The following is a 12152-nucleotide window of genomic DNA, read 5'->3' as shown; positions in this document are numbered from 1 at the left end:
ACCAGTTCATCATTGTGTACACTTATGAAACCTTGGTATTTTTTTTTATTTTTCTCATACACGGACAGCATTTAACTTCTCCCCTTTGTGCCCTTGTATTGTGTTTATATCATACAAGATTCAAGGCCCTTTAGGTGCTGTCACACAAATAAATAAATTGATATTTTATACGCTACATTGCTTATTTCATACTGGACTTAAATTTACGACTCTAAGGCAATCGATTAATACTATTATATTATTGGTTTTGATACACATCTGTTTGTTTGTTTGTTTTTTTCCTTTCATTATTTTCAGTTATAGCCTATCGTCCATAAATGGCCTATTGGAATACATCATTTTTATGTTGAGATATTTTAACTATACATATTTAAACACTTTTTTTTTCAGTGTAAGTTTACCTTTTTTTTTTTTCTCCCTGTTTTGAGATTCCCTCATTGTTTTATTTTACCCTCTATCTCATTAGCAGATACTTAAGTTAGATGCAGTAAATTTTGTATTTAATTTGTAATGTTTGTTCAAGATGTGCCTGACTCTCTCTCGTCCTTCAACCAGAGACAGTTATGTTTACTTGGATTAGGAAAATAAGAAAAGTGGTTGAGGCATAGGCATTTTATTATATATTTGAGTTAATACTATGTCTGATAATAGTTTTTTCTATGTATTTTGCGATTATTTGTTTTACATATCACTCACAAACGTATTAAATTTTTCTCAATTTGGTTACTGGACACATTATTTTTATCTCGTCATTATTTTCTGTGTTTCTGTCTAATTTTTGATATGTACATGTTCTTATAGTTGTAACAATGTGTCATGCTTCAATGAAAAGATATTAGAAAAAAAAAAAAATCTACCACCTCACTGTACTTAGGGCCTGATTCAAAGCCGCTCGTTCGCTCCGAGCGATGTTCGCACATCTGTGCATGCGTATGGGTCGTAATGCGCATGCGCCAACCAGTCAGTGCGGTCGGAAAACGTGTGTTCGCAAAATTGCGAGTGCCTGCTAATTTGAGTGACAGGATGAGGCGTTTGTGGGTGGTAACAGGGGAAGGTGCTTGAAAACGGGGAGTGGAGATCTGAATGCAGGCGTGCCAAACGGTCAAAACGGGCATTTTAAGGGTGTGCATAATTAACAAAGCAGCGTCATCGACCACGTCACTTGGTTGTTTCTTAGCCTGAACTGCTCGCATGATTACGGTAGGAAAATCCAACCACAAGCACTGCGAGCAGTCCAGACGCCTTTCGATGTACTCGATTAATCAAATAAATAGCGGAGATGACGTATGATGCGAGCGGCCAGGGGGCGTCTTTACAAAATAGCGAGCGCATGTTTCGTTCGCTCGCTCGCTCAGACATAGAGGCGTCAACAGACCGCAAAGAGCGAGCGCTCAATTTAAATAGCCGGCCCCTTTTTCTGAACGAGTGAGCGCAAATAGTGTCCGGCTCTGAATCAGGCCCTTAGTGCAGTCCTCGACTGCACTGGCTACACTGTGACTGACAGTGGCTTCCTGCCACTCAAATAAACAACAGGCAGTCTCAGGGGGAGGTGTCTCCCCCCCGTGGGACTGCCAGTCTGGGCTGCTATTGGCAGAGAGCGACTTCCAGTAGGAAGCTGCCCCTCTGCCTTTTTGCCAGCCCTACCTGGCTCCAAGGGACTGCAGACGCTGCAGCCCTTTGGAAGCCAGTGATATGTGCATGCACATGTGCGGCTCTCCACCGCTAGTGCGCATGTGTCGTTCTGACGCCTGGCAGATCGATTGCGCAGGCGCCGGGACCCGGCCTGGAGGAGCTAACCGGATGGCAGCTCACCACATCTAAGAGGGTAGGTGCCGCCGCTGGTTGTGATCACTAATGCAGCAATGTGTAAAAATAATGTCCAAGTCCTGCATTGTTTTGTAAGGCACTGCAGAACGCTTGTGGTGCTAAAGGATAATATATATATATATTACAGTATATTGGTACATCTAACATTGGATAAAATTTGCTGCATTATTCATCACATATAAATCAACTTAAAGGTCAGGACAGGTGATTTATGAAATAAATAATGCGCCTCCCACAGTAAAAATTACATTTGTTCCTATTTTTGGCAAATGTTACAGATTTTATACAGCACACAAAACTTTACACATGAAATAGCTCTGGGGAATTGTGGGCCTGATTAAGACCCGCTTGCGAGCGCTATGGCCATGCAGTAAATCACTCGCTCCGGCGCTCGCATCCAAAAGGGGCGTCTGTCGATGTTGATCGACAGCTCGCCCCGTTTGATAGGCGGGTCGGGGGGTGGCTTGCCCGAAGATGAGGTTAATATCCTTTGCCGGCTGCAGTCAGTAACTAGGGACAGATGCCCAAGCATTGGAGGATGATTGTCTCATGTTAAGAAATGTGTAGACAGCACAATACATCCTACAGACCTTAGAAATAGTAGAACACCCTCCAACACCTCTTCTCCAAGCCGACAAGCTGTGGTTTCTGTCTGGGTATAATGGATGGATATGACATATTGTACAAATGGTTGGGACAGTCTATAAAAAGTAACATGGATTCTCTTTCTTGGAAACTGCTAAGATCACGCTACACTATAGGTACTCAGGGCTTCTTATGAAAGCTTATAATGCTTTGGGAGATATATATATATATATCAAGATCTTTTTACCTTGAAACCATTAAGAAACTAGTCATCATGATTTAGATATCTGGCAGTGGTATACTGTATTTCTAAAGTGCAGGGTGTGCGGTGCTCCTGGGTCCAAGGAGGGCCACACTGTGGGCCTGATTCAGACCCGCTCGCAAGCGGGTCGATGGTTGGCCAGTGCGCACGCGCGAGCCCCGGAGCGCATAAAGCACTCGCTCCGGCGCTCGCATCCAAAAGGAGCGGCTGTCGATGTTGATCGACAGCTCACCCCGTTTGGAAGGCGGGAGGGGGGGGGGGGGGCTGGGCAAACGGAGACGTTCCTGCAGGAATGCCTGCCGTTTGTGGGCGGCCCTACTGACACTCGTGATGTCAGTAGGTGGACTTCCTACTCTATTAGCAGGAAGTCCACTGGGGCTTGCGGCCACGAGACCCTACCGTAAGGGTCTCGTCGCCATCCCGATGGTCGCGATGGTCTTGACCATCGCGACCATCACCTGGCCGCTCGCATAAGCTGTGGGTTGTAACCCACAGCTATGTGAGCTGCCAGGAGGCCGCAACTAAAAAGACAAGTGCCCGCCCTGATTCAGAGCGAGCGCTCGCTTTTTGCGAGCGCCTCTGAATCAGAGCCTCTGTACCCATTTAGTATACTTCCCTCTCTGGAGTCCACAGTGGCGCTGCTTAAATCACCGGGAAACTGATGCTGCCGCCATCTTCCCAGAGACCTGCACATGCCAGCAGACTCAGAATCTACTTGTACCTGTGCCATGGAGAGAGGAATGGGCCCGCACAGAGACTGACCATGGGGCACCTCCTTTCTTAATCCTCTATTTAACAACAGCTTAACGCAGACGATATCAGAGCTATCTCCTGCATAAGGCGTCAGTAATTAACGCTGCAGGTCACAGGTCTAATTCTTCTTAATGGGGACTGTGGTCTGCCCCCTAGCTTTCAGAGCTTGTTCCCATTAGCTAGTGCCAGGGTCGTAACTAGGTATTTGAAAGCCCCATAGCAAAAGTTTGTATGGGCCCTATGTACCACCCAATGGTAAAAAATGTATATAACACACGTAACTTTGTCAAGGAAGATGGGCCCCTCTCACACTCTCCGGTAGGCTGCGCATATACATACTGTAGGAACAGACAATTCCTCCAAGAGGAGCCCCAGATTGATAAATAGGAAATAATATACATTGCAACTCACAGCGATAAGCAACAATATAGAAAGTTCAGTTTCGTGGGAACAACATAAAGGTTGATAGATAGACCCTTTAATATTTAAAAAGTAATTTTAGATGTGTTCTCTAATAATATTGATGCAGAATGGTTTTATTGTATTTGCCTTATTGAAGTGTGGGATTGTAGAACGCACAAAGGGCCTGATTCAGAGCCGGACGCAAGTGGCTGCTCGTTTGCTCCGAGCGATGTTTGCCCAACTGTGCATGCGTACGGATCGTAATACGCATGCACGAACCAGTCAGTGCAGCCGAAAATTGTGTGCTCGCAAAATAGCGAATGCCTGCTATTTTGAGTGACAGAATGAGGCGTATGTGGGTGGTAACAGGGGAAGGTGCTTGAAAACGGGGAGTGGAGATCAGAACGCAGGCATGCTTAAAGGTCAAAACGGGCGTTTTATGGGTGTGCATAATTAAAACATCAGCGTCATTGACAACGTCACTGTGTTTTTTTTTTAGCCAGAACTGCTCGCAAAATTGTGGTAGCAAAAACCAACCACAAGAATAGCGAGCAGCTCATACCCTGGTCGATGTACTCGATTAATCTAATAAATAGCGGACATGACGTAGGATGCGAGCAGACAGCGGGCGTAGTTTCCCAAAAAATGACCGCAAGCTTTGTTCGCTCGTTCAGACCTAGAGGCGTGAACAGACCGCAAACAGCGAACGGTTCATTTGAATAGCCACCCCTATTTTCAGGACGAGCGAGCGCTAATTGCGTCCGGCTCTGAATCAGGCCCAAAGTGTGCATGCAGTCCTTATACAGAAAGGACTGCACTGCATGCAATACAGAAAAGTCATTTCTACATTTATGTATGCAGGAGGTATACAATATAAATAGGTATAAATGAGAAAGTCAGCGCACAGTTACACCCACATGTTCTGCACGTGTAAATGACTTTACTGTAGCCAAATAAAAATGACTTTTATTCATACTTGCCTACCCTCCCGAATTTGGTCGGGAGCCTTCCGAAAATCGGGTGCCGCTCCCGACCTCCCGGGAAAGCAGGCAATCCTCTCGGTTGCCGTTCACCCCTCCTATCCCCCCCGCACTTACCTTGGGGGGGTGACGCGATTCACGCTGGATGGACTCATTTGGGCTCCGCCCCCTGCTTTACAATGCCTGTAATCGGCTTTGTGTAGCGGGGCCAAAAAGACACGATCGTGTGGCTCCGCCTCCACTCCGCCCACAAATTTACATTGGCCGGCCCCGCCTCCTCACGGTGGCCACGCCCCCTGTCATGCCGATCTGGCTGCTCCCTCCCAGAAGGGGCAGTCAGAAAGTCAGCAAGCCTGCTTTTATTCAGTATAAATATATAATATATATCAGTATAAATAAAAGCACTCACCATTTTTATAATATTCAAACAATTTTGGCCCATATCTTGTACTGAGAAGAGCTCATCCATTACACATTGTACCCGTCTTTCTGCTGACTCCAGGCTGGCCACCGAAGCTTCATCTGGGTTAAGTGTATACACCGCCTTTAGACTTTGGATGTGAGATTCCAGCTTGATAAATACAAAATATAATGTGTCAGTCAAGGCATAGGAACACTGGAATGAAGAGATCCAACTACAGTAGCCCGGCTCTAAATAACAAGGAGTAGCACTAAGCCCTGTCTGATTTGTGGGACATGGAAGGACACTGTCAGAACTGGAGCACTACTAGGAGTGAGAGAACAGGGAGCATACTACCAAGTTCTGGGCGGTGTGACCTGCTGAGCTTTTGTTGCAGACTACTACCTTTAGATTGTAAGCTCTCATGAGCAGGGCCCTCTTCCCTCATGTGTTTTTCCTTCCTTCACTTACACCATCATCTCTTCCCCACTCCCTACAACGGCAACAAACTTTTGGGTTCTGCCGCCCCCCGCTGCATATTTGGATACTATGACTGCTGCAGCAATGTTAATAAACTTTGTCCAAGACCTGCAATGTTCTGTGCTGTGTAAGTCACTTTATATGTTATTTTCATGTTTATGTACTTTGTAAGGCACTGGGGACCCCTTATGGCGCCATATAAATAAAGGATAATAATTATAAGGCTGAAATCAAAATGGGACCCTCCACTCATCAGGGGGACCCTCCACTCACCACCTGAGGGCACTGCGTAATTTAACAAGAAGATAAAGGAAGCCATTCATGTAAATGTGCAAATATTAGTATTAATAACATAAAATAACAACCAATGTATAGTTAATAGCCCCACAACAGCATACCAGCCCCAAATGCCCTGTATAGGAGCCCAATGTGTAGCTTAATAGCCCCAGTACAACAAGCCTATTGTACAACAACATAAGCGGCTTTGAGACTCAGGTATACCTTATATTAGCCCTGCTCAAATGTGAGCCCTAATGTGGGTGACGGAAAGTACTTTTGTGGCCATCTCGTGTTCTTTGTGTTGCCATCCATGCCAGGAATATCCGCTACCTAACCTGGCACCAATGGTGAGTAGAAAAAAATGTGAAACAATTCCCCTTTTAAGACATATGGCCTAAACTCTGGAAAGTGATAAATTGGTGAGTGATAAACTACCAATCAAACAGCTCCTATTAATTTTTCAAACACAGCCTGTAAAGTGACAGTTAGGAGCTGAGTGGCTGTTAGTTTATTTTTCTCCACTTTATCACTCTCCAAGGTTAAGTACATCTCCCCCATAGTGTTAGAGAGGAATTCTCAAAAATAATCCCTCTAAGTAAATTAAGAGTGACACTTTGGCCATTGAATATCTCATTTGAGGCAACACGCTGGCTTATACAAAACTGCACTAAACAGGTCGGCTCCTGTATTTCTTACATGTGCACAAACGTTATAGTGGTATTGCATATTAGGTTTATTTTTATATATTCAATTCACATTTTAGTTTCAAGACTTTACCTCTTTGGAAGACTTTAGAAAGGTAATGTAGACATTTATAACCTCCAATTTCTCATCAATACTTTGATCCAGAGCTTTCAGTTTTTCATCCAGAAGTCGCGAGTCGCTGGCAAATACTCTGCCACCTGATGGCGCTGTCTGTGTCACCTCTCTTAGCAGCTGAGCAGCTGACTCCATACATTGGGATGCCTCCTGTTTAGGATTATACATCATGAAAGCTGTAGGGCCTTCAAACTTCTGACTACATCATTCTTCCCGGCAATCTTGGCATAGAGCTACTAAGCAAGAACGGGGCATATTGGAAGTAGAGATATTGGTTCTGTCCTAAGCATAGGGAGTGAACATGCTCTAAATTATGAATTGTGTCCACACTTCATCCCCATAACTATCTATTCAGCACACCTTCTAGATTATTTTGGCTGGGAATATGAGAAACTTGTCAAGGTCAAATATAAAAAAAAATACATAAAAAGTAAATAAATACAATTAACATAAAACCATTATATAATTCCCTTATAACACTGTTCTGTGTGTATAACTGGCTTAATAGTAAATACAGCTTTGTACAAAGTGAGTTTAGTACAGTCAAACATAAATGCACTTCAAAAATATAAAAAACTGCCCATGGGCCATACGCAGCCTCAACCCCTCTCTATAAAGCTTCTTCCCAGATCTTAGATGGCTTCCAAGGAAGTTAGCCTCCATTATAAATCCAAGATGGCCGATGTGAAACTGCTGTATCGGCCATCTTGGATTGAAAATAAAACTGCCTCTTCCCTGGGAGCCGGCTCCTGCCCACGTGAGTACTGGTGGTGTTGGTGGTAGTGAGTAGGGGGGTATCCTATGTCCTAGGTGGTTATGGTGAGTAGCCTATGTCTTGGGAAGGGAGGGTGGGTTGTTGCACAGCACTTGCCCTGAGTCTGCACATGCCTATGCATGGGGCCCACAAAATCATTAAAACTAAAAACCTTTAGAATCCTTTCATTAAAAAGCAACCCCTACCCATACATCCCACCATGAGCCTCTCCAGGAGGGACACAATGCTCTGGTCCTGGACTTCCCTGGTAATTTATGATTGGTGGCGGCTCCAGAGGTGGGGCTGCAGTACAGTCCAAAATTCAAATAGGGGAGTCACACCAACTGCCAGTGAGTCCCAGCCAGTGGTGTTTGGCAGTGTGTGAAATGACAGTTGGTGTGATTCCCCTATTTGAATTTTGAACTGTGCTGCAGCCCCGCCTCTCACCAGGGAAGTCCAGGACCAGAGCATTGTGTCCCTCCCGGAGAGGGTCATGTTGGGAGGTATGCCTACCTCCCAAAAAATAAAATTTGAGAGCTAAGTTTTAAAAGGCACTAGTAATTAGGGATGTGCAGGCTCGGATAGGTTCGAGTTTGCACGCCGAGTTCGGATTTTTCCCTCCAAAAAAACGAAACTCAGAAAGAGGCGACAAACATCATCATTCCAGGAATGATGATGTTTGTCCATGCAAGATGACGTTTAGCCTCTTTCTGAGTTCCGTTTTTTTGGAGGGAAAAATCCGAACTTGGCGTGCAAACTCGAACCTATCCGAGCCTGCACATCCCTACTAGTAATACACGGGAAATAAGGCTTGTTTCGCGTGTATTACTATTGCATGTATTAATATTGTGTGTATTCTTAAAACTGTTTAGAATCTGCGGCTTAGAAAAAATGATGTTTAGTAAATATGCTTCCTAAACTGAATTCTCAGAGCCGATCTGACTGGGGAGGCCCAGCTTGAAATTACATTTTGCTTCTCATTATACAACTGGAAAATAAATCGTCTAGTACTGTACATACCTTCATTTTTTTTCAAAATTATTAAGGGAATTTTCTGGTGATTAGATGTGTGTTTTGAAAATTTATATCAAAGTACGTGATATTAAATGTCCTTACATGCCTCTTACTTGCTCCAAAATTCCACTACATGCCACTAAGACTTCTCCACATGCCACTCAGACGTTCCCACATGCTCATCATAAATCCCAAACACTATTATGTACCAACCAACCAGCTCCCAACTGTCATTTTTCAAACACAGTCTGTGATATGGCAGTTACTGTAGGAACTGATTGGCAGGTACTTTATCTCTGTTGACTTTATCTCCATCCAAGGCTTAGTAAACAGACCCATAAGTCCTATCTGAAGCAACCAGCTGAGGGCCACAGGAGAAGGCTCGCCAGGTCAGGTTTTGCCCACTACTGTTGTTATAATAAATGTACTCATAACCTATAATAAATGTTTGGTACCTTTAATAAATACCTACCTGACTCATTCTTGCACTGTATTTGAACACTATTATCCTGGCACAAAACAGCCAGCGGTATTGGGAGGGACTCAGTGATACCCAGCCTTGTGCCAGTATGTTCTGGGGGCCGGCATGATGATTGCATTCAAATTTTGTTACCTTCTTTGGCCATACGAGATAGTGGGGGATAGGATATAATAGTAAGATCGTGTGGGACTTTGGAAGAGAGTGAGATATTGGGGCATATTCAAGAATCGCAAAAACCCTCACCTGCCGGGTTTTCCTGCAGGTGCAGGTCTTTTGCAATTCAAATACTGTAGGTGTGGATTTTTTTCTTTTTTATCACACTGGGAGAATTAAAATCACGCACCTCCAGAGCAAGTGTGATTTTTCCTAAAATCCATAATTTTAGGAAAAATCAGTGGACTTGCTCTGGCACCCTTGCGGAACCCCCCCCCCCCCCCTTTGAATTAATTAAGCAATTGGAAGATTCCAATATGCTTAATTAATCAGTAATTACTCACCTTCCGAAGTGGTCTTCTTCATCCAGCGTCGGGTCCAGGATCACTGCAGCAGCGGTGAGTATGTCAGTGTGTGTGAGTGTGTATGAGTGAGTGTGTGTGTGCATAAGTGTGTGTGTGTGTGTCCCAGTGTATGCGTGTTCCCCCCAGTGAGTGTGGCCCCCTGGAATGGGCGCTGAGAGAACTACATCTCTCAGCAGCCCTTGCCCCTCTCATCAGGCCCTGGAGCCTCCCAGCAGTCCGTGGGACTCCCAGCAGCCCCCTCTCCAGTGAGAAGATAGAGGGGAGGCCCCCGGGAGCCAAGGAGACCACTGGAGACTCCCGGGCAAGTAAGTGATAATTTCTTTTTTTACGCGGTGCAGGGTTTTCAGAGCTGAAAATATTGAATATGCCCCAATGAGAGAGAAACAGAGCGAGAGAGAGAGAGAGAGAGGGGGGACTAGGTAAGGTGAGAACAATAGGAGTCTCTTGCAAGTGGTAACACATTTTTTCAGGGGCGTTTTAAGAGAGGAGGGGGTCCGTGTGCAGCCTCCGTTTGGGCCCCCTACTCTCTGACTGCAGCACTGAGCGCTGTAGATTCTGGCGTCATGGTAGAACCTACAGCGCATGCGCGGGTCTCCGGTAAAATGGCGCCTGCACCTACTTTTCCGGGGACATCTTTTCTGGGCATGCGTAGATCACTGGGAAAATGGCCACCGCCATTTTCCTAGTCAGTGTTTGCTGCTCTACAGTGCCGTTCCGGCGCTGCGGAGCAGTGCTTCGGGAATCGGCGGATCGGTAAATATAATTACCTATGGGTGCAGAATGTGCGGTGTGGGCCCCCCTGTGTCCCACACACCCTGCACCCATTATAGATACGTCCCTGCATTTTTTACACCTACTGTATGACCCATTATAGCAGAATATGTTTGATTTACAGCTACTGTCTAGTGTGTCACCTTTGTTTGCTGAGTCAACTCTCCAAGTTTATTGAGCACGTCCTCACATTCACCGATACCCAAGCCTGGGTCACTGCATCGTTTAAGATCTGAGTTTATGTTGTTGATCCACGTTGATACCTAAGAAATAACATTTAATATTTTTCATACTTTCCTGAATTTTTTTTTTAATCTTTAAAAATTATTATTGTCAGTTGCAAAAAAGTAACTGCTATAGGTTAGAATCTATATATGAGTAAATGGAATAAACCAAATGCGCAGTAACTACCCAAAGTACAAAATGAGTGAACACATGAGTGGCATTACGTAATCTAAGTTCTAATAATAAACACAAATGTTTATCAGGACATTACTCTATGAAATGTATTTTCAGAGGCTAAAATGGCTGATAATGGTGCAAACATCTAAACAGTCCTGGATTATTGGGATAGTCCAAAATCTCATCGGTGGATAGAGGTGGGGGTGAGACAATTGTAAGTAGCATCAAGAAATAGGGGTATTGTTTGGCTGCATCATGGTGTGATCTTGACAGATTGGTGTGCGTCCAATTTCTGGAGATATATCAAAGCTTGGAGAGCGGTCAAGTACCAACCAATCAGCTTCTAATTGGCATTTTACAAACATAGCCTGTAAAATATCAGTTAGGTAGCTGATAGGTTGGTACTTAATCTCTCTCCACTTTATCTCTCTCCAAGGTTTGATACATCTCCCCTATAGAATGTTGGGAGCCTTGTTAAAGTGTTACATGCTATATCATATGCACTACTGTCATTTCCCTAACATCAGAGAGACACAAGTAGACAGTACTGAGTCGTGACTTGGCAGGAGTACTGTACACTGGGGATACATCAGAGAGACACAGGTAGACAGTTACTGAGTCATGACTTGGCATGAGTACTGTACACTGGGGATACATCAGAGAGACACAGGTAGACAGTACTGAGTCATGACTTGACATGAGTACTGTACACTGGGGATACATAAGAGAGCACAGGCAGACAGTACTGAGTCATGACTTGGCATGAGTACTGTACACTGGGGATACATCAGAGAGGCACATGTAGACAGTACTGAGTCATGGCTTGGCATGAGTACTGTACACTGGGGATACATCAGAGAGACACAGGTAGACAGTACTGAGTCATGACTTGGCATGAGTACTATACACTGGGGATACACCAGAGAGACACAGGTAGACAGTACTGAGTCATGACTTGGCATGAGTACAGTACACTGGGGATACATCAGAGAGACACAGGTAGACAGTTACTGAGTCATGACTTGGCATGAGTACTGTACACTGGGGATACATCAGAGAGACACAGCTAGACAGTACAGAGTCATGACTTGACATGAGTACTGTACACTGGGGATACATCAGAGAGCACAGGTAAACAGTACTGAGTCATCACTTGGCATGAGTACTGTACACTGGGGATACATCAGAGAGACACAGGTAGACAGTACTGAGTCATGACTTGGCATGAGTACTGTACACTGGGGATACATCAGAGAGACACAGGTAGACAGTACTGAGTCATGACTTGGCATGAGTACTGTACACTGGGGATACACCAGAGAGACACAGGTAGACAGTACTGAGTCATGGCTTGGCATGAGTACTGTACACTGGGGATACATCAGAGAGACACAGGTAGACAGTTACTCAGTCATGACTTGGCAT

General features: G+C 44.7%; 1 protein-coding gene across 1 annotated transcript in view; it reads right to left on the bottom strand.

Moving 5' to 3' along the window:
- Window positions 1-12152, bottom strand: part of CCDC141 (coiled-coil domain containing 141) — a 284239-nt gene that overhangs the window by 65914 nt on the left and 206173 nt on the right. The window contains exons 10-12 of the mRNA XM_088461203.1: window positions 10469-10588; window positions 6746-6937; window positions 5219-5380 (exon numbers count right to left, since the gene is read on the bottom strand). Coding sequence (XP_088317329.1) covers window positions 5219-5380; window positions 6746-6937; window positions 10469-10588 — 474 coding nt within the window. The remainder of the gene's footprint in view (window positions 1-5218; window positions 5381-6745; window positions 6938-10468; window positions 10589-12152) is intronic.

The sequence above is a fragment of the Taudactylus pleione genome, unplaced genomic scaffold (assembly GCF_031769625.1).
Source record: "Taudactylus pleione unplaced genomic scaffold, aTauple2 ptg001027l, whole genome shotgun sequence".
NCBI lineage: Eukaryota > Metazoa > Chordata > Amphibia > Anura > Myobatrachidae > Taudactylus > Taudactylus pleione.
The sequence above is the reverse complement of the archived record's forward strand: the minus strand, read 5'-3'. Positions and strand labels throughout refer to the sequence as shown.